Source organism: Scyliorhinus torazame, chromosome 15 (assembly GCF_047496885.1).
Source record: "Scyliorhinus torazame isolate Kashiwa2021f chromosome 15, sScyTor2.1, whole genome shotgun sequence".
In the NCBI taxonomy this organism is placed as follows: Eukaryota; Metazoa; Chordata; class Chondrichthyes; order Carcharhiniformes; family Scyliorhinidae; genus Scyliorhinus; species Scyliorhinus torazame.
The window spans coordinates 162600831-162628127 of record NC_092721.1 but is presented as its reverse complement, the minus strand read 5'-3'; the positions used below and the strand labels follow the sequence as shown (position 1 = coordinate 162628127).

The window sequence follows — 27297 nt, the reverse complement described above, 5'->3', positions numbered from 1 at the left end:
CAAAGGATGGCCCCTGTGGAATGATTTCTGCGATAATGAGGAATCAGGTCCCGGAAGTATAGGGCATACTTGGTGGGACAACCTGAGCGAGATACATAAAAAGAGCTTGGGAAAAGCTCGCAAGCCGATGGCAATCATGTCCTGTTTGGCACAGTTGCGAGGCACAGAGGAGGTCGTCAAGACGCTCCGCAAAGAAGTTGAGGGCCTACATTGGACGAGTAAAGTCGATGTAAGCAAAGTTGAGAAAGAGAATTTAGAATTAAGGAGGAAATTGGCAGCAAAGGATGAAGAGGTGGCTGACGCCAAACGGGGTCACCAGTCTTGTCTGCCGCATTTAAGCAGTTTCCAGTCGCAGTATGAAAAGGCCTATCAGGACACGCAACGTGCAGTCCTGGTAAGAAGAGAGACAGAAAAACAGGTAGAGACGCTACAGAAACAGTGTAGCGATCTAAAAGCAGCATTAAGAGCACTCCACGCTGCCACCACAGAACAAAGACAGAGCATCATAGATCATGCAAAGTGCCGGAAGCAGATTGCAGAGCTGCAATCACTGCTTTCTGTTCAGAAAGGTTTTCAGGAAACCTTTGGGGAATAGTTAGACCAGGACGACGGCCCTGATTGGGAAGAGTTACAAGAAACAGCGCAGAGATATGTTCAGGGAACATGTGCGCAGGGAAAGACCCAAAAGAGAAAAGCATCCCAACCCCCCACACAGCAGGTAGTTCAGGCTCCAATGAACCCTGTAACCACCCTCCGCACAGCCACACCGGACGATGCAGAATATCTATATTCCACCCCCTTAACAGTGACCCAATTACGGGACGCGTGCGAGAAGATCACACCGTTCCTCCCCAGCTCAGACCCCCACGATTTCTGCCACAGTTAGACGTCAGGCGAACATGTACGGCCTGGACGAGAGAGAGCATATAAAGCTCATGGTTTTAAGTTTAGATCCGTCGGTAGCAGCAGCCCTTCCCGACCCACAGAATGTAGGAGGAGGCACCCTTGCAGAAATGCATACCGCGATCCTGGATGCGATCGGGTATAACCGCGGTGAACCCGTAGCTGGCCTCAATAAATGCAGGCAGAAGAAATCTGAGCACTCCACAGCGTTCGCTGGACGCCTGTGGATTCACTTCGCAGCAGTCTTCGGAAACGTAGAGCGTGCCCATTTGTCCCCAGCCAACATGGCCAAATGGACCCGCACCCTTATCTCCCATGCCACAGATGCAGGGCAGAAAGCCTGTACTAGTTATGATCCCTCAGAGGAGGCCCATAACGAGAAGTGGGTAGTTAAAAGATTGTCCCGCGTTTGGGAGCAATCTGTTCAGAGTAAACCCATAGTTAAAAATACCGAAGAAAAGCAGGCCGCCGCAGACATGGAGGCAGTAAAAGCAACACATTACAACCCCGCCTGGGTAAATGAGGGAAAGAATAGCCCCCCACCCAAGTCATTAGAGTGTTACAACTGCGGACAGTTGGGACATTTCGCCAAAGAGTGCAATGCCCCTAAAAAGCCACAGAGAGCCCAACAGACAGGCACTCTGAGTAAGAAAAAGACAGAGCCCATCCATAGCGTAAGCGCCCGTTCGGATCAGATGGACTTGACCGGAACGGACTGACAGTGTACGGGCTCCCGTGTACACGTCTGTGACACCCTTTGGGATAGGTAAGGACGACCCGTAGTTGCAGCGAAAATTCGGGGACAGCCTATCGAATTTTTCTGGGACACAGGAGGGTCCCGCACCACCATAAATTCCTCCACTCTATTTCAAAAAGACACGTGGCCCACTACAGCCACAATCACCCTCAGCGGCTTTACAGGCCACTCACAGCAGGGACACATCACAGCCCCTGCACCCATTCAAATTGGTATCACCACCACCAAGCACCCCGTGGTTTTAGTAGACCTACCCCACCCAGCAGAACACATTCTGGGAATTGATTTCATCAATTCCCACAACTTATCATTCGATCCAGTGAACCAGTGTGTCTGGAAGATGGCAAAATCCGCTAGAGCCCCCGCAACGCTCAACATAGGCGAATATATGAACAAAATTAGCGCCGTAGGCGAATTTTGGTTCAACCCGACCACGCTCAGTACGGACAAGCAGGTTAGGGCAGTCCTGCAAAAGAACAGGGCAGCATTCGCGACCCACAAGCACGACTGTGGACGGATGACTGGCTCCGTACAAGTAACAGGACCTGACCCTAGACCCCCAAAACAGTACGGATTTCCCCTAGAGGCAGAGGGAGAAATCTCAAAAGTAATAGAGAGCTTATTAGAGCAGGGCGTACTTAGATCAGTAGACTCCACTAATAATGCCCCGATTTGGCCAGTGAGAAAGCCCGATGGATCATGGCGACTGACCATTGATTATCGGGAGCTCAACAAAGTCACCCCCGCAGCAGCCCCCACCGTAGCAACAAGTCCCTAGACCATGCTCAAGCAGGGACTCAATTCCCGCTACTTCACGGTTTTGGACGTCAGTAATGGATTCTGGTCCATTCCATTGGCAAAGGCGTGCCAGTACAAATTTGCCTTCACCTTTAAAGCACAGCAGTACACGTGGACATGCCTGCCTCAAGGATTCCACAACTCCCCCTCCATTTTCCACCAACAGCTGGCAAATGGATTAGCAAAATTCTCTCGCCCCGAATGTCTGGTACAGTATGTAGACGACCTACTACTGCAAACAGACACCAAGGAAGAGCACATTGGGCTTCTGTTCGAACTCCTGGAATTGTTACATTCAATTGGTTATAAAGTCAACCCAAAAAGGCCCAGATTTTGGAAGAAAAAGTGGTATATTTGGTAACAATTATCACGCACGGTTAACGCGAGAGTGACCATAAAAGAATTGACTCGATTGCTCAATTGCCCCTTCCCCAGAACGTTTCAGCCCTCCGGTCGTTTTTAGGGCTGGTTGGCTACTGCCGAAACCACATTGACGGTTTCGCCAGCAAGGCAGCGCCCCTCTCAGACCTCCTAAAGGGAGCCCCCTGGGAATGGCTTCCGCAGCATACGGATGCTGTGGACTCTTTAAAAAAGGCACTCATAGCAGCCCCCGCACTACAAGTTCCAGACCCGCTTTCCCCTTACGCCATAGAGGTAGCGACCACAGACCGCACCCTTTCGGCTGTGCTCCTGCAGGAATGGCACGACCAGTTCAGACCCGTAGCTTACGCCTCCCGACTTTTAGATGCTGTGGAGCAGGGATTTTCAGCCTGTGAGAGGCACCTGCTCGCAGTTTTCTGGGCAGTTCAGTACTTTTCATATATTACCGGACTGAACCCCATCACAATTCTGACCGAACACACTCCCACCCAACTTTTACTGGACGGATGGTACATTATGCCAAATAAGAGCAGCCAGATGGAAACACATCGTCCCGCATAGGAATCTAATGAAGCTGACTCCCTCTCAAAACAAAAAACAGGGGAGTAAAAGTAAATAGAAGATTAAGGTAAAAGCGTAACAGATGGATTCCTGTAGAAAAAGGAATTCAGGAGGGTGGAAAAGAAATGAAAAGTTTCAAATGTTTTCACTGTGTTGGTGGTTGAAGAAAAGCACTGGGAAGGCTGATGTGGTAAAACAGGATAAGACAGTGGGGTTTGTTGAAGTGGTAAAGGAAAGCCCAAGTGAAGGAGGTGCAATTTGTCGTGGAAATCATAATAAAGACAAATTCCTCGAGGTTTGATTTAAGGAAATTTATTTACACAAATATATTTGCGGAGAGAGAATGTTCCAGCTGCAAAAGCTAGTGCACTGCACTCTGAGATTTGATTGAAGACAGCATGTTTTATAGTTTGAAGTAAACAGCCATGTTTATATTAAATAGACCTTGGAAAGTACGTAAGCTGAAATACGTAGTACGTATGTTCTTGCCCTTGGCTAAAAACAATTCGAGTACACATTTTGTTATCTTTCAGAGGACAATGTGTTTTCATAATAAGGCCAAGACCAGAATATTTCAGCATTTTCGCTAAAAAGCAGTGTTAACTATAGTCAAGCATTTCCCACCATGCTCCTAAATTGGCAACTCATTAATTTCCCTTCCACATACAGACAGTGGAATAGTTCCTGTAGTTTGGAGGGTGGCTAATGTAACTCCACTATTTAAAAAGGGAGGTCAAGAGAAAGCAGGGAATTATAGACCAGTAAGCCTGACCAGTAAGCAATTGTGGGGAAAATTCTAGAATCCATTATCAAAGATTTTATAGCAGAGCACTTGAAAACAGTGGCAAGATTGGACAGAGAAGGGAAAATCATGCTTGACAAATCTACTAGAATTCTTTGAGGATGTAACTCGTAGAATTGATGAAGGGGAGCCAGTGGATGTGGTGTATTTGGACTTTCAGAAAGCTTTTGACAAAGTCCTGCATAAAAGATTAGCGTGTAAAATTAAAGGCATGGGATTGTAGGGGAGTGTATTGAGATGGGTAGAAAACTGGTTGGCAGACAGGAAACAAAGAGTAGGAATTAACAATTTTTCAAATTGGCAGGCAATGACTAGTGGGGTACCGCAGGGATCGGTGCTAGGACCCCAGCTATTCACAATATATGTTAATGATTTAGATGAGGGAACAAAATGTCATATTTCCAAATTTGCATAAGACACCAAGTTGGGTGGGATGGTGTGCTGTGAGGAGGGTGCAGAGTTCCTTCAGTGTGATTTGGACAAGTTGAGTGTGTGGGCAAATGAATGGCAGATACAGTATAATTTGGATAAATGTGAGGTTATCCACTTTGGTAGCAAAAACAAGAAGGCAGATAATTATCTGAATGGCTATAAATTAGGAGAGGGAACATGCAACAAGACCTGGGTGTCCTCGTACACCAGTCATTGAAGGTGAGCATGCAGGTGCAACAGGCAGTAAAGAAGGCAAATGATATGCTGGCCTTCATTGCGAGAGGATTTGAGTGCAGGAATGGGGATGTCATGCTGCAATTGTACAGGGCCTTGGTGAGGCCACACCTGGAATATTGGATGCAGTTTTGGTCTCCTTATCTGAGGAAGGTTGTTCTAGCTATAGAGCTAGTGCAGCGAAGGTTTACCAGACTGATTCCTGGGATGGCAGTACTGACATACGAGGAGAGACTGAATTGGTAGGATTATATTCACTGGAGTTCAGAAGAATGAGCGGGGCTCTCATAGAAACCTATAAAATTCTAACAGGACTGGACAGGGTTGATGCAGGAAGGATGTTCCCATTGGTGGGTGTGTCCAGAATCAGGGATCACAATCTGAGGATACGGGGTCAACGATTTAGGACAGAGATGAAGAGAAATTTCTTTACCCAGAGAGTGGTGAGCCTGTGGAATTTGTTACCACAGGAAGTAGTTGGGTCCAAAACATTGTATGGTTTCAAGAAGCAGTTAGATATAACAGTCAGGCCAAAAGAGATCAAAGGATATGGAGGGCAAGAGGGATTAGGCTATTGAGTTGGATGATCAGCCATGATCGTAATGAATGGGGGAGCAGGCTTGAAGGGCCGAATGGCCTCCTCCTGCTCCTATTTTTTTCTATGTTTCTATTTAGTACCTCAGCCATGTTCTCTATCTCCATGTGTTAAACTCCTTTTTGGTCTCTAATTGGTATTATTCCTCCTTTTACTACTGCTTTACTATTTATATACTTTTGTGTTAGCTGCCAGTCACTTCTCATTTCTCTCTTTGCCTCTCTCACTTTCTTTCCACTTCTTTTATGAACTTTCAACATTCAGCCTGGTTCTCATTTGTGTGAATCAGCCTGACATCTGTCATATACACCTTTTTTCTGCGATATTAAAAATGTTAAAAGGAAGTTTGGATCATATGTTTTGCAACAACAGTCTCATGAATCATAGAATATGATTGATGGTCTTAAATTGTTAGTGAAGAAATGTTTGTTACAAAAATGATTTCACAAATAAAGTTTCCCTGCCTAGTACTTTAAAAAAAAACACAAAATAAATTTATTGCAGTTTGTACACCTCCAAAGTCCAAGAATTTAAAATTAAGTTTTCATTATTTGTATTCTGCAAACATTGACAATTTAAATGTTCAGGAAAGGATTAGTTTACATTGGCATAAAGTGAATTACTATTGATTTTTGTTCCTCTTGAATTCTGTTAGATGTAATTTAAACAATGTCATTGACACTGGAAGACTAGATAACAAAAATATCTTATTTGGGTGTGTGACGTCCATCACACTGTCTAATCTTCACCTGACAGTTTGGGCAATTTCTTAGAGAGGAGCGAGGAAAAGGTTAAAAGGTGTGAATAGAGGGAATAGTGGGGGGTGGCCAGGGTGGATGGGAACACCAATGCCGCAGCTTGCAAGGCCGCCAATCAGCTGCGCACGCCGCTGACTGTCCATTATGAGCTTTGGGTCACAGGTCGTATGGGTGTCCCCCCCAGGGCACTGCCCCAGGTACCCTCTGGCCCTAGCCGACCCATCAGCCATATTGGCACGCTCCAGCGCAACCAGTGCCATCCTGTTGGCTGGGATGTTGTGTGGGGAATGAAGTGTGTATATGCGGCTGCAGCTTTTTGGCTTGTGAGTGTCAACCGCGAATCCGGCACCGTTTCTCATTGGAATCGATTCCACATGGCTGAATCGGTCCAGGTGTAATGCCAGGTTTGCTGTTGTGGAAGCCCACGAATCGTGCCCTGGTGTCAACACTTTGGGCATGATCCGAGCCAGCGGACCCTCCCATATCATGTTCGGGCTTGGGCGAGGTCGGGGATTCTTTTGGGGGCCTCGAAGATCGGACGTCATTTACAAATGGCGCACTCTAGATACAATGGGGAGTTTCGGCGAATGGAGTTCCCCATTGTAAAAAACAGGGTTATGTGCAAACTTGGCCGCGCGATGCCCGTTCAGGTCGCTTATTCAAAGCGAGTTGCGTTGAATAGCCACGTGTTTCCCGGCGCTGCAGGTACTGGGGAACACGCGGCTATACGTGCTCACTCGGGGCCTTTGTTTCCTTTTGGGAAGACCGCGCCCTCAGTCTCAGGAAGCAGAATCCCCCCCGCTTGTTTTGCAATGGTAATAATGATAAAACTGTCACTGTTGCAGTGAAATCATTGCTTCATTGAAACGGACAGCAAGTTCTAGAGTCTGCATTTCCGCTGAATAACAAGTAAATTCAGAAGTTGCTGTCAGTGATTCTTTGCTTCTCTAGAGGGTGCGCTATTGAAGATCTCCCAGACTGCAATCAATGGGAAAACTCAAGTACGTCCACTCTTATGCGATTAAGTCTTGCTGTAAAAACTCTGAAAAAGTTACACCTTTTGAATAAAATGTAACTGGGTACATAAACAGTGTACTAAATTCATAATTACTGCTCAACCCTTGTTGGTCCTAAAAAGCTAATTTTACACATATGGAATGTTAAATTTCTCCATAATGGTACAGTTATGGAAAAAGAAATAGATGTTTTTTCATTTTTGGAAGTTTACCTCTATTGTAGTTTCTACCTTACTACAACTGTAATCATTTCATTATTTCAAAATCTAAATTAAAAAGGGAAGGATCTTAAGTGTTTTTAACTTCCAGGCTTGGTGTGGGGAAGACTTTAATCTAAATGGCTGCTTTGCTGCTTGCTCACATTGCTGCTGCCACATGCCAAGACGTTCCCTTGACTTGGCTCCAGCTTTAATGTACCGTTGGGAAGGGAAAACTACACCACAGAGATTCTTAGATCTTTGTAGGCAGTATTCTTTTAGGTCAGTAGTAAGTGCCCTTACTTTGCCACTGATCTCAAAATCGCAGTCATTGTGTTTAACCTATTCTGCAACTCCAGAATTATTTTGTTATCCTATTGTGGATACAAAAATACATTTAAACTCTGAAGCCTTGGGTTCCAATATTGAAATTTTGGTGTATATATCTTTTAGCACTCAGTAGACAGTGAGTCTTTTTCAAATCTATTCTTTTAATTATGTCGTAGAACTTCTAAAGTTTCTGCTCAGGTTTTCACGTATTACTCAACACAATCATTTGTTGCTTTCTGACTGGAAGTCATAACATTGGTCACAGGATTCTAAAAGCTGCTTTGATACACAAGTGAATAAGTGGTAAAGCCAAAAATGGGACTTTTCTTGCAAGCTATTCTGATAGTCTGAAGAACTCACACTGTCATCCATTGCAAGCTATTTAACTAATCACATCATAAATTATTTACACATGGTTTATTTGTGCTCTCTCACCTATCAGTACTTTCACTTGTTCGACTTTAGTGGTTATGCACCTCCCAGTGTTCAAAGGTTAAGTACAATTCTTACTGCTGAAATTGTGTCTTATTTGAATTAAACAATTTGAAAACCTCTTGGTACACTATACACTAACATGATACAGCTCTTTTAAAAACAAGCAACGTGAAGCTCCGATTTCTCAAATCCTAGCAACTGATTAAATTTACCAGATTACATTGTTACAAACATTAAGGCACTGCAATGTGTAACATGATCAAAACGGATGACACTCTCCTTGAAATCTGACTCTATATAGGTTTTCCTGGGTCACGGAGGTATAATAATGCAAAAAAAAAATCACTACAGTCGCTAAAGCAACCAATTAAATTTGATACGTCAGCCCTGTAAAGCGTCAGGGATGTGATCCAGAAAAGACATTCTTATAGTTAGGCATAAGATATTTTCCTCCAGCCTTCCTAAAAATGCTTTATTTTCCAGTATTTCAATACACAGAAGCAAAGCATAGTTTGTTTAAATTAATGGAGGTAATGTAAACTTTTCTGACTAATAATGCAATTATATTCATTGGCATAGCTTTAATTAAAATTCATCCAAGAAGTGTGAAATAAGACAAAACTCGAGTTAAGGCGCGCATTCTGCATGCAGTCTTATGTAATACCAAGATGAAATTTTTAAAACACAAGCTGCTCCCAAATCTTACTGTCCCAAATTCGAAGTTTGGATGAGGCTGGGGTGGCGGAGATAAATATAATGTAAGTAAAGTCATTTAGCAAGTTATTGGATAGTGACACATTAGACCCTTTAGACAAACTTAACGGACTTTAGCTAGCAGTTGTTACTACCGAATTCATCAAAATTGTACTGTTTTTAAACTGCTTCCCCTGTAAAGTTTGAATTCCACTGTTATTGCAAGAGTGCTGCACAGTGAAATGAAATCCAAGACATACGTTTCCACTTTTCTAATGTAATTCACTGCATGCTTTTAAAAATACCATCTTTTCTAGTTCTTGATCCCTTAGCGTCCATTAATTCTGGAAATGGACTGACCAATCATTCAGAAATCCTGCCCATTAACTGTATTAATTTACCCTAGTTTAATGGCATTTTGTCAAACTTGTGAGGCCTGCAAAGCCTTTTGAGAACACACAGTGGTTACTTTGAACAGTTTTTATTAAATAAAGAAAAGAAGTCTGGACAGTGATTCCTTTGCTTGTCACTACATTTTAAAAAATCAGTGTGAAGCCAACTGGACTAGCTAAGGTCTTTTCCGGGTGACTTGTTTCCTGAAAGGTCATCTTACTAACAACCACTCTTTTCCCAGCTTGCTCTCATTACCACAGGAGGGGGCCAGGATTAATAAAGAAAGATTGTAAAACAGAGATTCTTGACCAATTTTGGGGTTTGCAAGATCACATATCAAACATTTCTCAGGATCACATGCCCAAATCACCTGTATATTTAACACATATAATCATACAATCTGTGTATACACATATGCTTTAATGCATTTTTGCTTGCAAAATTACTTCTACTCCCCCTCCCCGCCCCAAAAATACATAAGAGAACAGACAGACACAAGTGACCTTATTTTATTTAAATGAGTTTCATTGAAATACAACATCACTGGGTCCAAGTTGCCAATGGTGAGAAAAAATGGCTTAAATGAACAGGCTGCATTTATGTCATTAATGGTTAATTAACTGCCCTGGGCCAATGTAACAAGCACTGGGTTGAACCACAACAATGTGACACACTGAGGACGAATGCCATTCCTGCTGTGTTTAATTGTAGTGAGACAAACATTAAGTCAACACCAGCAGAACCATTGTCATACTGTACCTCGCTTGTTTGTATCCATGTTATTAATGACAACCATGTTAATTAACTTTGTTCAGGCACATATCTTAGCCAACAATTTGGGAGCAACATACAAAGAGAGAGACTACAGCAAACATACTTCATTCAAATTTATTTTTTGCTGACTTCATGAGCAGAATCTCTGCCCAAATTCAGGGCAAGTACAGAAGCAAGCAGTTGTGAAGATTCATGCACTGACCGGTATGCTGGCACTACCCTAATCCTGGGCCATTTTCCTGGATGTGGAATCGGAATGGCGGGTATCCAGTGAAGGGAAATTAATTGGCCTTAATCAGTCATTTATAGAAGCAGATTGCAATTTTCCAGTTGGCCTCTAGGCCAAGGTTGGCATTAGGAACTGGGCCAGTTGTTTGGAGACAGCCTCCCGGTGGTGGACTGGCAAACAGTCCTCCAGGCAGGCTTCAAGGCCCTCAATTGCTTTCCTGCTTCTGCTTTGGTTGTGTCAGTATCACAGACTAACATCTGTATCCCACCAAGGGGATATGGTTTATATAGTTAGAACTAGTTAAACCAGACATGGCCTGCTGATATGTTAGTCCCAATAATGAAATACTTAGAAATGGAAATAATCTAGAGATGGGTCTTGAAGATTCACTAATGTCTTTTGGGGAAAGAAATCTGCTGTCCTTACTTGGTCTGACCTACATGTGACTCCAAACCCACAGCAGTGTGGTTGACACTAACGACAACTCGGGATGGGCAAGCCAACGATGCACACATCCCGTGAATTATTTGTTTTGATTCAAATAATGGGGCTATGACTATTTCCTTTGCCAGCTTGCTCCATGTCCTTGGGAAGAAGGGCTGTTTTGGAAACAAATGGTCTTTGTAGTTTGTGTGGATTTCTAAATTGTGTTTTGTCATTATCTGAGGGCAGTCGGTACTTGGTTCTGACAATTCCCAGCAGTCTATTTCATATTTTATACAAAATGCCAGTTTCTCCCTCCTTTGCTGCAGTGATTTCCATTCCAAATCTTTGATAAACGATTTTTATCATTTGTTCATGGGGCTTGGGTGTCACTGGCCAGGTCGGCATTGATTGTCCATCCCTAATTGCCCTCGAGAACGTGGCGGTGTGCTGCCTTCTTTAACTGCTACAGTCCATGTAGTGTAGGAACACCCACATTACTTTTACAAGAGAATTCTATGATTTTGTCTCAGCTACTGTGAAGTAAAGGTGATATAGTTCCAGTCAGGATGGTATGTGATTTGCAGGGAAATTTGCAAGTGGTGGTGTTCCCATGCATCTGCTGCATTGTCCTTCTAGATGGTAGAGGTCATGGGTGTGGAAGGTACTGCCAAAGGGGCAGGAGGGGACATGAGAAGTCTTTGGCTGGTAGGATCAAGGATAACCCTAAAGCTTTCTATAGATATGTCAGGAATAAAAGAATGACTAGGGTAAGAGTAGGGCCAGTCAAGGACAGTAGTGGGAAGTTGTGCTTGGAGTCCGAGGAGATAGGAGAGGTGCTAAATGAATATTTTTCGTCAGTATTCACACAGGAAAAAGACAATTTTGTCGAGGAGAATACTGATATTCAGGCTACTAGACTAGAAGGGCTTGAGGTTCATAAGGAGGAGGTGTTAATAATTCTGGAAAGGGTGAAAATAGATAAGTCCCCTGGGCCGGATGGGATTTATCCTAGGATTCTTTGGGAAGCTAGGGAGGAGATTGCTGAGTCTTTGGCTTTGATCTTTAAGTCATCTTTGTCAACAGGAATAGTGCCAGAAGACTGGAGGATAGCAAATGTTGTCCCCTTGTTCAAGAAGGGGAGTAGAGACAACCCCGGTAACTATAGACCAGTGAGCCTTACTTCTGTTGTGGGCAAAATCTTGGAAAGGTTTATAAGAGATAGGGTGTATAATCATCTGGAAAGGAATAATTTGATTAGTCATAGTCAACACGGTTTCGTGAAGGGTAGGTCGTGCCTCACAAACCTTATTGAGTTCTTTGAGAAGGTGACCAAACAGGTGGATTAGGGTAAAGCAGTTGATGTGGTGTATATGGATTTCAGTAAAGCGTTTGATAAGGTTCCCCACGGTAGGCTACTGCAGAAAATACGGAAGCATGGGATTCAGGGAGATTTAGCAGTTTGGATCAGAAATTGGCTAGCTGGAAGAAGACAAAGGGTGGTGGTTGATGGGAAGTGTTCAGACTGGAGTCCAGTTACTAGTGGTGTACCACAAGGATCTCTTTTGGGGCCACTGCTGTTTGTCATTTTTATAAATGACCTGGAGGAGGGCGTAGAAGGATGGGTGAGTAAATTTGCAGATGACACTAAAGTCGGTGGAGTTGTGGACAGTGCGGAAGGATGTTACAAGTTACAGAGGGACATAGATAAGCTGCAGCGCTGGGCTGAGAGGTGGCAAATGGAGTTTAATGCAGAAAAGTGTGAGGTGATTCATTTTGGAAGGAATAACAGGAAGACAGAGTACTGGGCCAATGGTAAGATTCTTGGCAGTGTGGATGAGCAGAGAGATTTCGGTGTCCATGTACATAGATCCCTGAAAGTTGCCACTCAGGTTGAGAGGGTTGTTAAGAAGGCGTACGGTGTGTTAGCTTTCATTGGTAGAGGGATTGAGTTTCGGAGTCATGAGGTCATGTTGCAGCTGTACAAAACTCTGGTGCGGCCGCATTTAGAGTATTGCGTGCAATTCTGGTCACCGCATTATAGGAAGGATGTGGAAGCATTGGAAAGGGTGCAGAGGAGATTTACCAGAATGTTTGCCTGGTATGGAGGGAAGATCTTATGAGGAAAGGCTGAGGGACTTGAGGCTGTTTTCGTTAGAGAGAAGAAGGTTAAGAGGTGACTTAATTGAGGCATACAAGATGATCAGAGGATTGGATAGGGTGGACAGTGAGAGCCTTTTTCCTCGGATGGTGATGTCTAGCACGAGGGGACATAGCTTTAAATTGAGGGGAGATAGATATAAGACAGACGTCAGAGGTAGGTTCTTTACTCAGAGAGGAGTAAGGGTGTGGAATGCCCTGCCTGCAACAGTAGTGGACTCGCCAACACTAAGGGTATTCAAATGGTCATTGGATAGACATATGGACGATAAGGGAATAGTGTCGATGGGCTTTAGAGTGGTTTCACAGGTCGGCGCAACATCGAGGGCTGAAGGGCCTGTACTGCGCTGTTATGTTCTATGTTCTAAAGGAGCCTTGGTGAGCTACTGCAGTGCATCTTGTAGGTGATACAAACTGCTGTCACTGCTTGTTTTTTTTAAAAAATTTAGATTACCCAATTATTTTTTCTAATTAAGGGGCAATTTAGCATGGCCAATCCACCTACTCTGCACATTTTTGGACTGTGGGGGCGAAACCCAGGCAGACACAGGGAGAATGTGCAAACTCCACACGGACAGTGACCCAGAGCCGGGATCGAACCTGGGACCTTCGCGCCGTGAGGCAGCTGTGCTAACCACTAGGCCACCGTGCTGCCCTTGCTTTCACTGCTTGTTAATGGTGGAGGGAATGAATCAAGTGGGATGCTTTATCCTGGATGGAGTCCAGCTTCTTGAGTGTTGATGGAGCTGCATTCATCCAGGCAATGGAGAGCATTCTATCACACTCCTAACTTATATTTCGTAATAATAAAAATCTTCATTATCAGAAGTAGGCTTACATTAACACTGCAATGAAGTTACTGTGGAAAGCCCCTAGTTGTCGCACTCCGGCGCCTGTTCGGGTACACAGGGAGAATTCAGAATGTCCAATTCACCTAACAGAACGTCTTTCAGGACTTGTGGGAGGAAACCGGAGCACCCGGAGGAAACCCACGCAGGCACAGGAAGAACGTGCAGACTCCGCACAGACAGTGACCCAAACCGGGAATCGAACCTGGAATCCTGGCGCTGCGAAACAATAGTGCTAACCACTGTGCTACCTTGCCACCCTAAAGATAGTGAACAGGCTTTGGATGGAGGAGTGGGGGGGTTCAGGAGGCGTGTTAGACTGCAGAATTCCTAGCCTCAGCAATGGTAATGCCATTCAATGTCAAGGGGAGATGGTTAGTTTCTCTCTTGTTGGAGATGCTCATTGTCTGGTACTTGTGTGGTGTTAATGTAACTTGCCACTTATTAGTCCAAACATGAATATTGTTCAGGTCTTGCTGTATATGGGCACAGATTGCTTCAGTGTCTGAGGAATTGTGAATGGTGTTGAACATTGTGTGATCATCTGCAAACATTCTTACTTCTGGGGCGAAATTCTCCCCAAACGGCGCGATGTCCGCCGACTGGCGCCCAAAACGGCGCCAATCAGACGGGCATCGCGCCGCCCGAAAGGTGCGGAATGCTCCGCATCTTTGGGGGCCGAGCCCCAACATTGAGGGGCTAGGCTGAAGCCGGAGTGATTTCCGCCCCGCCAGCTGGCGGAAACGGCCTTTGTTGCCCCGCCAGCTGGCGCGGAAATGACATGTCGGGGCGGCGCATGCACGGGAGGGTCAGCGGCCGCTGACAGTTTCCCGCGCATGCGCAGTGGAGGGAGTCTCTTCCGCCTCCGCCATGGTGGAGACCGTGGCGGAGGCGGAAGGGAAAGAGTGCCCCCATGGCACAGGCCCGCCCGCGGATCGGTGGGCCCCGATCGCGGGCCAGGCCACCGTGGGGGCACCCCCCGGGGCCAGATCGCCCCGCGCCCCCCCCCAGGATCCCGGAGCCCTCCCGCGCCGCCTTGTCCCGCCAGTAAATAGGTACTTTAATTTACGCCGGCGGGACAGGCAATTTATTGGCGGGACTTCGGCCCATCCGGGCCGGAGAATCGAGCGGGGGGGGGGCCCGCCAACCGGCGCGGCCCGATTCCCGCCCCCGCCGAATATCCGGTACCGGAGACTTCGGCAACCGGCGGGGGCGGGATTCACGGCGGCCAACGCCCATTCTCCGACCCGCTGGGGGTTCGGAGAATGACGCCCCTGATCTTATAATCGAGGGAAGGTCATATGTGAAACAGCTGAAGATATAGCCTTGTACACTACCCTGAGCAACCTGTGGACTGAGATCATTGCCCTTCAACAACCACAAGAATCTTCTTTTATGCTAGATGTGACTTCAACCAGTGGAAAATTTCCTCTGATTCCCATTGACTCCAGTATTGCTAGGCTGCTTTGGCAAAATGCTGTCTTGATGTCAAGGGCCGAGTAGGATCACATGTGAACAGCACCGGCGGGACTCAGCCTATCTCGGTGGCCTCTTGGTCACCGGCGGACCGGTGGCGGAGTGGCATCGCGCCCCCCCCCCCCACCCCCGCAATTCCACGACCCGGCCCTGGGCCGGAGAATCCCACTCCTGGTAATTGGCTGAGTTAGATTTGTCTGCTTTTCATGGACAGGACATACATATTTTCCACATTGCCATGTAAATGCCAATGTTGTAATTGTACTGGAACAGCTAGGCTAGGGTTACGGCTAATTCTGGAGCACAAGTACTATTGTTGGAATGTTGTCAGGACCTATAGCCTTTGTAGTATCCAGTGCCTCCAGCCATTGCTTGACAGTAGGGGAAATTAATCGCATTGGCTGAAGACTGGCTTCTTTAATGCTGGGGACCTCAGGAGGAGCCCGAGATGTGTCATCCTGCTGAAACTTCTGGCTGAAGATGGCTGCAAATGTTTCAATTTCACCTTGTGCACTGATGTGCTGGGCTCGTCCATCATTGAGGATAGGGATATTTGTGGAGCCTCTTCCTCCAGTTAACTGTTTAATCATCCAGCGCCATTTACTGCTGAACATATGAGGGATTCAGAGCTTAGATTAGGTTTTACAATCTTGTTGGTTCCCTCACCACCTGTCGAAGTGCCGGTTTAGAGACCTTTAGGACTTGGCCAGCTACCGAGATATTCTTGTAGAATTCCCTCACCCGCAGTACATTCTTTGCCCTTGTAACCCTCAATGCTTCCTCCAAGTGGTGTTCAGCATGTATTGATTCATCCTCTGAGTGGGGACGGTAGCAGGCGTGCTAGGTGGTAATCAACAGGCGATTTCCTTACCCATGTTTGATCTAATGCCATGAGATTTCATGGGTTCCAGAGTTGATGCTGAGGACTCCCAGGGCAACTCCCTCCCAAATGCATACCTTGTGCTGCCGCCACGTCTGGTGAGTTAAGAGTCTGGAGTCACAGTTGAGAATGGCAAATTTCTCTCCCTAAAGGACATTAGTGAATCAGATGGCTTTTTACAACGACCCACCAGCTGACATGCTGGGACTTGAGCCCCTGACACAGAGCATTAACCTGGACTTCTGGATTAGTCCAGTGACATTACCACTACACCAAAACCTCCCTGCATGTGGCACTGATGTATTTCCCATACTGAATCGTGCAGCTCATCTAAAAGCTTTAAAAGTTGCAGAGACAACATCTCAAGACAAAGATGCCTACTTCTCTCTTACGTCAAATTTCTGGCTGCAGCTTCCTTGTATTGCCCCTTCAGCTTCGAGAACCTGCCCACTATACTTAACAGGTCGAGCCTGCCTTTTCATCATTAATTGGCCAATTCAGGAAAATCACTGCCATGGGGTGATTGCTCTCCTCACAGTGCAGGGTCCTGACCTCCATTTGACCCCAACATCAGGATCCTGACACAAAACCAAAAATCTTGCTTCATATTTCAAGCTGAACTGTGCAAATTATAACATCCTTGATTAAACAACAAGTTAAAAACAAGTACAAACTCGGGCTGCAGAGTTTAAAAGCTAAAACATCAGTTGAAAACCTCACTTAAAAAAAGCTGTTCAAAATATTTCCTCAGTACAATAGGACATTTAGTATCAATCCAACCCTTCACATCAAGCAAAACTGTGCACTGTGATTCCAATGTAAAGCCGCTTGAAATGGCCAAACTGCTTTATATTGGTCTTATTTTTATTTGAATTCAGGAAGGCTAGTAAGCTGGTTCCTACCTAACGACTTAAATTCTCTTTCTCTATCTAAGCAGCAGACCAATTGATATATGTATCTGAGTCTGTTGCTGTGGTAAAGATAAAGTCGTTCGCTGGTTGGCAGATGGTAGTTTCCTTGAATACAAATTAAAGTAAGAAGAATAGAAAAGCAGCATCAGAAAAAGGTGTGAAATCACTGACATGAGGTAGTCTGCGGTTATAATAAACTTTTACCTGGTAGTCCATTCTTCCACTTCATTTCTAATGTTTACATTGAGATGGAAGTGATGGTGATTCTTTCCAAACATTAAAATTCAATGAGCATTCACATCCATCAATGCGTGCATAAGCTCCATTATCAATGAGCAGAACAGGCATCTGCTGAAAACCTGAATTATCGAAATATGACCAGATACGTGTAGCGTTTCTCAATGTACTTTCATATAGTTAGAAGCACTTACCTTTACATCGGAGGTGTCTCTCTGACAGTTCCTCCATGATTTTGCGACAGAGGAGAATGTTCGCTCTGGATAATCAAACTTTCCTTCATTTGCATTAAGGAAAAATGTGGTAAACGGCTCCTACAAATATAATAAAATAGTTCAATTTACTGACAGGATGATAGTGTGGAATTAACTATTGTACAGTAGCTAAAGAGGTCTGATTGATAAATGAGAACTTCAAGAATCATAGAATTTACAGTGCAGAAGGAAGCCATTCGGCCCATCGAGTCTGCACCGGCCTTGGAAAGAGCACCCTACCCAAGCCCACACCTCCACCCTATCCCCGTAACCCCACCCAATCTTTTTGGACACTAAAAGAAATTTAGCATTGCTAAATCCACCTAACCTGCACATCTCTGGACTGTGGGAGGAAACCGGAACACCCGGAGGAAACCCACGCAGGCACGGGGAGAACATGCAGACTCCACACAGACAGTGGCCCAAGCCGGAAATCAAACCTTGGACCCAGGTGCTGTGAAGCAACTGTGCTAACCACTGTGTTGACCACATCTAAGGCAGGAAGAAAGGTCACATCTGATCTGAACAATAAAAAACCTACAGAACTATCCAAAACATTAACTTCAAATATTTTTACTTTATGTGTATAAAAAAATATATATATTAATGATGGTCTGCAATTTGGGGAGGACCAGACCACAAATCACTGAACAAATCATGTATTTCATTGCTCAAATGGATTGGAAGAAATGCTCAGTATAAAAGGTCTCTCATCCCAAAAGGTAATCCAAATAAGACTATTGCATACAAAATTCTAATCGCAGTTTTCCTGGTGATGTAGTAAAGCTTAGAATAATTTCTACAAGAGCAAAATATACTACTGTTCTTGCTGCTCCTGATGCTGTCTCCTCTGCACTGGGAGACCAAACACAGATTATGTGGCTGCTTTGTGGAACACCTCTGTTCAGTGTGCAAATGTGACCCCGAGCTTCCATTCACCTGTCATTTTAATTCTACACCACACTCTCGGCCTGACCTTGACCTCATTCCAATGAAGCTCAACTTAAACTTGTGGAATAGCACTTCTGCTTTTGTCCAGGCACTTTAGAGTTTTCTGAACTCAACACTTGATGTGTTGGGTGTTCTGGATCACATACAGGTCTCCGACACTTGAAGTAGTGCAACACTATTTTATTCAAAGGTTAACTATTTAAACATACTTGAACTGTGGGTAAATACGATACCAGCTTTAACTAAAGACCTTGGCCTTGTCCTAACCAGTTGATGCACTCAGCACATGGTGAATGTCTGTGTTGCAGGCTGTGAGCTCTGTGCTCCTAGCTAGCTGCTACTCGAATGAGCAGGAGCTCTGATGTCCCCTGTCTTTATAGTGTGTGTGCTCTCACTGGTGATTGGCTGCGGTGTTGTGTATGTTGATTGGTCCCACTGTGTGTCCATCAGTGTGTGTTTGCACCATGATACACTGGTGTATATTATGTCAACACTGAGTTCAATAATTTCAAATCATAAACACAAAATCATAAATGGCAGCTATCGGCGATGATTCTGCTTTTGCCATTTACACTTCCTCTACATATCTTTTGTTTCTTTATTTGTCACATTATCATTTTCTTCTGCTTGCACCATCATCCCTTTTGCCATTTAATCTCTATTATTTTTCACCCTATTACAGACTCTCCTTTCTTTCTTTTTTACTAAAAATGTTTATCCTGAAAACGTACACATTTATTGTTTCTTGCCCCATATACTGCATTCAGAAGAGCTTCCAGGATTATATGGAGGTAATAGAACAATGTGATTTCACTTTGGATTACCCAAGCAAAAACTCAGCACAGGTATAATGGCTTTTCTATGTGCTGGCAACTAGTAGTATGTATTATCTTACATTTGTCTATATCAAAATATATGGCAATACATTAGTCCAAAAGCTTTTTACTGTAACATTTGAAGATAGATACCTCGTACAGAACAGATATTTATCACATGTATAACTGTGTACTCTCCAATTCACCATCATAATGGCAAGGGAGGTTTACAATAAAGGCATTGCATCTGCAGTGCATTTTGTTTGAGATCAATGTGCCATCCCACATTTACAAGTGCATTTTATTGATTTGTCTAAAGCAAAACTGCAGTAAATTTCAACTGAAGAGACAGAGAAAGAACAAATCTAAGCCAATGAAAACTGCTAAAGGAAAACCTCTTAAGGACTGATAAAACATCCAATCCTGAATGACAAGAAAACACATAAAGCGCGATTCAGTAGCCTCATTGCGCTCAAGCGAGAGTGCGACGAGGCTGGTGAACGGCAGGAGAGGCCAAAAGCGAGAACCGCGCCAGCGCCAAACCGTTCGCGATGCAACTACCCCGCCTCCTTGGGGGAAAACGGGATCTGCCATAGTGTGGCGAGAAACCAATAATCACCACTTAAGACCAATTTCCACACAATTGACGGGAGCCACCCCCATATGCAATGTCCTCCCGTGATCCAACCACTTCCTCAGCAAGTGGTCACGTGGGCACCGATTAGTACAAATTTTTCAAAAACGTGACCCTGGCCGATGGGCTGCTGCGTGGACCCAAGGAGGTGAGTAGCCATCCTCACTCAAATGCAAAGAACCCTGGGGCACTGGGCTTGCTGCACAGTGCTTGGAGGGGGGTGGGAGGGAAAACTGTGGGGTCCAGCCTCGGTTCGGGTAGGCAGTCATGGGGGGAGGGGGTATCGGAGCTGGGGGGCAACTCTGCTGGGGGGCAACTGTGCACGGGCCCCCCCATTACAACTCCTAGATCGATGGACCTGTTCCAGAGGCAACTCTTGTCCCTGCCTGTCTGCCCAACCAACCACCCATAACTCCCACTGACTGCGGAAACCTCTGGCCATGCGGCTGAAGGCTATTGCTAACAGGGAATTGGCAATCGTAGTTAGCTGAGCATTTTACACATCCCAAGTGGATTCCCGTGGGTGGGCGGGCCAAGTAGCATGTGGGGCTTATTGCTTAGCATCCCAATCAGACCGTGATTCTTGGACACTGTGCCTCACACTGTGGGAGGCCACACCACGATTGCAGCAGCCAACATCCGAACACCCAGGGGCTGAGCTCCAGCCCGGGGACATGTCTGTGGCCAGGGGCTGGGTGAGTGCAACGGTGAGGGGACCTGCAACCTGTAGGTAACGTTATGTTCGAGTATCTGGGGTGCAGGGTGTGGAGTCCAATGAATAGGAGCCCCGCACTACAGCCAGGTGCGTGTGTGGTTAGGGCATGTCAGTGGGTTGGGGGGGGGGTGTCCAGGTGGAAGACATCGCTGTTTATCAGTCTCACACCCTCTCCCAGCTCCTTACAGATATCGAACAGTATGGGCGATATTTTGGACCCCACGGAACCTGCCCACTGGTGCTGCTGGCAGGCCGGGCAGCCAGACGCCAGAGAAGGCGGTGGCAGCAGCCGCGGCAACAGAGACTCAAGGCGGCACATATGCAAGGCCCCGCCCCACACCCTGAGGACCTGGCCGCCCATCAGGCAGACCTGAAAAGCTAGTTTTATATTTAAGGATTGGTGGAATGTCAAATTTCTTCATTATGATTAAAAAATTCCATACATTTTTTATATCTATATTCTAGAATCCAGCTTAATTAAATCATAAATCCTTCATTTTGCTATATGAAATCTTAAATTGAAAGTAGTGATTCACTGCTTTAAACTTCCTGGATTGCTGTTTAAAAATAAAGTGTCGCTCATTTAAGACAGACTTGAGAAATTGTTTCTCTCAGAGGACTGAGAATCTCTGTAACGCTTCCACAAAAGACAGTGGAAGCAGTCTTTGAATATTTTTAAGGCAGAGCCAGCTGGTGTGGCACGTAGCTAGGAAGGAGAACGTGATTCTGGTGAGTATTCATGACATGGTAATGCATGCAAGCGGCATTCCCGACATGGTTAAGCCGGAAAGCCAACATGCCGTCAGTTCGCCATAGAAGTGGCTCGGGGAAAAATCTGAATTAATTTTCCACTAGCGGGACTCCGACTTTTGGCCTTTCTTCGAATCTTCTGCTACGTCCCGCCAGGAAACCTGCTGCTGGCAAGGACTGGAAAAGTCTGCCAATTGTTGCCAGAAAAATAAATAAAAGTTTTATCAAGAATATTTTTCTTTTTACTCAAATGGTTGTATTTTCAGTTCCACGTCATTTACCAGTAGGTGCATATGGGCATTTATGGAAAAGTGTGCAACTGGGAGAACTTTGGAGTGTTTTCAGAAGGACTTCTGTTTATGAAAATGTGTGTTTCTTATTAAGCTTTACAATGTAGCAAACTACTTGTACACTATTTGCGGTCTGTAATAAAACTATCTCTTCTTAAATAACCTGCAACTCACTGCTGGAATATATTAAATAATGTTGCTTTTAGGGCCTGCTTTGTCGGTCAGATTATATTTCCTGTGTTACTCTCATATATATGCAACAATCCTTGTAGTTAATGGTTCAAATTTCACAATCATAAATCAGTGACAATTTACAACTGAAGAAGAGATAGAAAAGGTATGAGTCAAATGGGAGAAAATGGCATACATTACAACCACCCATGTTTAATAGACAGCCAACATTTTAGATCACAGATCATGTATTTGTGTTTACAGATAAAAATCAGCATTATTGTTGGCTCCCTCATCAATGCTGCTCTGGGGCTTCTAGCTTCTGTTGCTGCTGCTACAATTTTGAACGCCAATGCACATTGAAATGGCAACTACTTGAGGTGAGAGGATGCTCTTACAGTATGCAAAATTCAACAGTGAAGCAACAAAAATTCTGAAAGTAGAACCAAATGCAGCTGTAAGAGGGGAGAGATAGGATAGCTTATGAGTTCCACTGGATGGGGGATGAAAATCATTCATGCTATATGGGCTTTGCTGACAAGACCAACATTTATTATCTATTCCTAATTGCCTTTATGGGGCGCGATTTACATCTATCCGAGGAGACCCCAGCCGGGCACCAATTAATGCTGGCCCCCACAAATGGGGACCAGGCATACTGGCACTTTGTGGAGTCTCCCAGGCAATCTTTGCCCACTCATTCAATGTATCTATATCCCTTTGTAACCTCCTTTGTGTCCTCTTTACAACTTACTTTCCTACCTATCTTTGTATCATCAGTAAATTTAGCAACTGAGCTATCAGTCCCTTCATCCAAATCATGTATATAAATTATAAAAAGTTGACCGCTGATCCCTGTAGCACACCAGTTGTTACATCTTGCCGACAAGAAAATGACCCATTTATGCCTATTCTCTGTTTCCTGTTAGCTAATAAATCTTCTACCCATGCCAATACATTGCACCCTGCATCAACAGCTTTTATTTTCTGCAACAACCTTATCAAATGCCTTCTGGAAGTCTAAGTACAGTGCATCCACTGGTTCCCCTTTATCCAAAGCACGTTACTTCTTTAAGGAACTCCAACAAATTGGTTAAACATAACTGTCCTGTCACAAAACCATGCTGACTCTCTACCTTGGCTTTACCTATAACATCTTCAATAATACTGTAGCACAGTGGTTAGCACTGTTGCTTCACAGCACCAGGGTCCCAGGTTCGATTCCCGGCTTGGGTCAGTGTCTGTCTGGAGTCTGCACGTTCTCCCTGTGTCTGCGTGGGTTTCCTCCGGGTGCTCCGGTTTCCTCCCACAAATCCCAAAAGACATACTTTTAGGTAATTTGGACATTCTGAATTCTCCCTCTGTGTACCCGAACAGGCGCCGGAATGTGGCGACTAGGGGCTTTTCACAATAACTTCATTGCAGTGTTAATGTAAGCCTACTTGTGACAATAAAGATTATAAAAAATAATAGCTTATAACAATTTCTCTATGACAGATATTAAGTTAACTGGCCTGCAATTTCCTGCTTTCTGTCCCCCTCCCTTTTTGAATAAAGCTATTTACTATTTTCAAATCTAATGGGCCCTTCCCTGAACTTAGAGAATTTTAGAAAATGAAAAAAAAATGAAAATCGCTTATTGTCACAAGTAGGCTTCAAATGAAATTACTGTGAAAAGCCCTAGTCGCCACATCCCGGCGCCTGTTCGGGGAGGCTGGTATGGGAATTAAAACCAACGCACCAACTATCTCACTAGACGGTTCTTTTAAGACCCTGGGATGAAGTCCAAAAGAATTTGAGGAGTTGTCCAACTCAGAGCTCCAGCAATTTACTCAGTACCACTTCACTGGTGATTGTAATTTTCTTGAGTTCCTCCCTCCCTTACATTTCATTTTTTACAGCTATTTCTGGGATGTTACTTGTATCCTCTGTAGTGAAGATTGATGCAAAATACATGTTCAATTCATCTCCCATCTCCTTATTTCCATTGTTAATATGCCAGTCTCACTATCTATAGAACAAATGCTCAGTTAATCCATAGAATCCCGAGTGTAGAAGAAAGTCTTTTGGCCCATCAAGTCTGCACCGACCCTCTGAAAGAGCACCCTACCTAAGCCCACTCCCCTGCCCTATCCCCGTATCCCCACCTAATCTACACATCTTTGGACATTAAAGGGCAATTTAGCATGGCCAATCCACCTAACCTGCCCCTTTTGGACTGTGGAAGGAAACTGGAGCACCCGGAGAAACCCACGTAGACACAGGGAGAACATGCAAACTCCACACAGTCACCCAAGGCAGAATTGAATGCTGTGGGCCTGCATTAACTCTTTTCTTTTTTAAGTATCTATATAAACTCTTACTATTTGTTTTTATATTTCCAGCTAGTTTTCTCTCGTACTGTACTTTTTTTCCTCCTTATTAATCTTTTAGCCATTCTTTGTTGTTTTTATATTTTGCCCAATCTTCTGATGTGTCACCCATCTTTTTGCAATGATATGCTTTTTCTTTAGGTTTGATACTGCCTTCAACTTTTTTGGTTAACCATGAACGGTGGGACTTTCCCTTGGAATTTTTATTTCCCATTGGAATGTATTTATTTTGTGTGTTCTGAAATATCCCATTAAATTTCAGCCACTGCACCGTTCCCTTAACCTCATTTGCCAGGTCACTTTAGCTAACTCTGCTTTCATGCCCTCACAATTGTGCCCAATCTTCTCTCCTTCAAACTAAATGTAAAATTCAATCATATTGTGATTCCTGCCACCACAAGGTGCTTTGAGGTTATCATTTAATCCCATCTCATTGCACAATATCAGGTACAGTAGAGCCTGCTCTATTGTTGGCTCAGAACATGCTGTTCTAAGAAACTACCCTGAAAACATTCAGCTAGGCTACCTTTGCCCATCTGATTTTTCCAGTCTAAATGCAGATTAATATCTCCCATGATTACCACTGCACCATGAAGTGGTGGAGTTGGAAGTGAGTGCATCGCTTGTTGAAGATAGAAGGGCTGATTCATTAAGTGATCAATAAGGTATACATGATCCTGTGCACAGAGTACAAAAGCATGGAAATTATGGTGAACCTGCATAAACACTGGCTCAGCTTCAACTGCAGTATTATATTCAGTTCTGGGTGCCTGCACATTTTAGGAAGGATTTGAAGGCATTAAAAGGGGTGCAGAAAAGATTTACGAGAATGGTTTCAGGGATGACAGGCTTTAGTTACACAGATCAACTGAAGAAGCTGGAGTTGTTCTCCTTGGAGAAGCAGGAAGGGAAAGAGATGTTCAAAATCATGAGGGATTTGGACTGAATAGAATAGATTGGTGGAAAAGTTGAGACCCAGAGACATGGATTTTAGGTGAAAGGCTAGTAAGACAAAGGCACTTGAGGAGAAACGTTTTTACACGTGAGTGGTTAGGATCTGGAATGCCTGCCTGAGTGTGGTTGGGGTAGATTCAATCATGGCTTTCAAAAGGGAATTGGATAATTATTTGAAGAGAAAATCATTGCCAGGCTACAGCAAGATGGCAGGGGAATAGGACTGAGTTGCTCTTGCAGCGAGTCGGCACAGATATTATGGACAGAATGTACTCCTGTGTTGTAATCATTCCATGATTCCATTGTTTGAGCTCTGTGATCTGATACGCAAAGGGATAAAATTACAGGAGAATGCATAAGCAGGAGTTGAAAGGGATGGGTGTGTTTGCGAAGGGGAAGAGATGATCTACTTTGTTTGTTGAAAAATCAGGTCATTTATCTTTTCCTGACTTATTGCGAAGTAAAATAATTTATAAAATTAGCCATAATACACAACTTTAATGTTAATTTTAATCTTTTCATGGGAACATTTAGAAAGAATGCTTGCAACTCGGAATTTGCTACCTGTAGCCCTGGCTTTGTTCACTAAGACAAGATTTAAATCCACTACTTGCAAACAGATTTTCCTTTTCTTTCAGGAAAAGATAATATTTGCATTTGAAAGCAGTTTTTGTTAGAAAAAAGAATGAATTCCCAATGGCGGATAAAGAGTAGTTTATAAGATTGCTGAAAAACAGAGTCATGCTGTCAAAGCTTTTCATCTTGCACTCATCAGGGCAGACACAAGGGGCGAAATTCTCCCCCAACGGCGGGATGCCCGCCGACTGGCGCCAAAGCCGGCGCAAATCAGACGGGCATCGCGCCGGCAAAAAGGTGCGGAAGTCTCCGCATCTTTGGCGGCCTAGCCCCAACATTGAGGGGCTAGGCCGACGCCGGAGGGATTTCCGCCCCGGCAGCTGGCGGAAATGGCGTTTGTTGCCCCGCCAGCTGCCGCGGAAATGCGGTGCATGCGCGGGAGCGTCAGCGGCCGCTGTCAGTTTCCCAGCGCATTCGCGGGAGCGTCAGCGGCCGCTGTCAGTTTCCCGTGCATGCGCAGTGGGGAGAGTCACTTCTGCCTCCGCCATGGTGGAGACCGTGGCGGAGGCGGAAGGGAAAGAGTGCCCCCACGGCACAGGCCCGCCCGCGGATCGGTGGGCCCTGATCGCGGGCCAGGCCACCGTGGGGGCACCCCCCGAGGTCAGATCGCCCCGCGCCCCCCCCCCCCCAGGACCCCGGAGCCCACCCACGCCGCCTGGTCCCGCCGGTAAATACCAGGTTTGATTTACGTCGGCGGGACAGGCAATTCCTGGCGGGACTTCGGCCCATCCGGGCCAGAGAATCCAGCGGGGGGTCCCGCCAACCGGCGCGGCCGGATTCCCGCCCCCGCCCAATCTCCGGGAGCGGAGACTTCGGCGGGGGCGGGATTCACGGCGGCCAACGGCCATTCTCCGAACCGGCGGGGGGTCGGAGAATGACGCCCAAGGTTAGCAAATTTCAAAGGGGAACAACAATTTATACTGCACAAATTGTTGTGCTGATTGGTTGGCAAATGGATTCTGATTGGTAGAGACATTGCCATGGAAAATGCACCAGAGAACTTTTAACTGTCAAGCTTTTGTTTAAATTCAAACCAGGCAACTTGACTATAATTAGTCAAGGTATTGCTAGGAGGAATGAACCAGGGATTGGATGTTGCCCCAAGCTTTTGTTTCGTTGAAAAGGGGACAAAGTGTGGCGATGTTCTTTATGACTGCAATGGACAGGGACCTTCTAACATATGTAAATGAGACATACTGCGAGCCTGGTTGATAATTTCAGGATTGCCAATAAGTCCAATCGCAGAATCACATCTAATCTTGGACACTATGTTTTCAGTTTTGAGTACAGTTGTGAACAACTGAAGCAAGGTACTGTTTGATACTATCCACCAGTCATTGGGACGCAGGGCCTACATATCACAGAATCCCTACAGTGCAGAAGGAGGGCCATTCAGCCGACTCTCTGAGACAGCATTCTACCTAGGCCCATTCCGCTGCAACCCCGTAAACACACCTAACCGTTAGACACTAAGGGGCAATTTAACATGGCCAATCCACCTAACCTGTATTTTTTTGGACTGTGGGAGGAAA

At 45.0% G+C, this 27297-nt stretch overlaps 1 protein-coding gene across 3 annotated transcripts in view; it reads right to left on the bottom strand.

The window, feature by feature from the left end:
- Positions 1-27297, bottom strand: part of nbeaa (neurobeachin a) — a 1435335-nt gene that overhangs the window by 135466 nt on the left and 1272572 nt on the right. For all 3 annotated transcript variants that reach the window (XM_072477018.1, XM_072477016.1, XM_072477017.1), the window contains one exon: positions 17418-17537. In XM_072477018.1, the coding sequence (XP_072333119.1) occupies positions 17418-17537 (120 nt within the window). The remainder of the gene's footprint in view (positions 1-17417; positions 17538-27297) is intronic.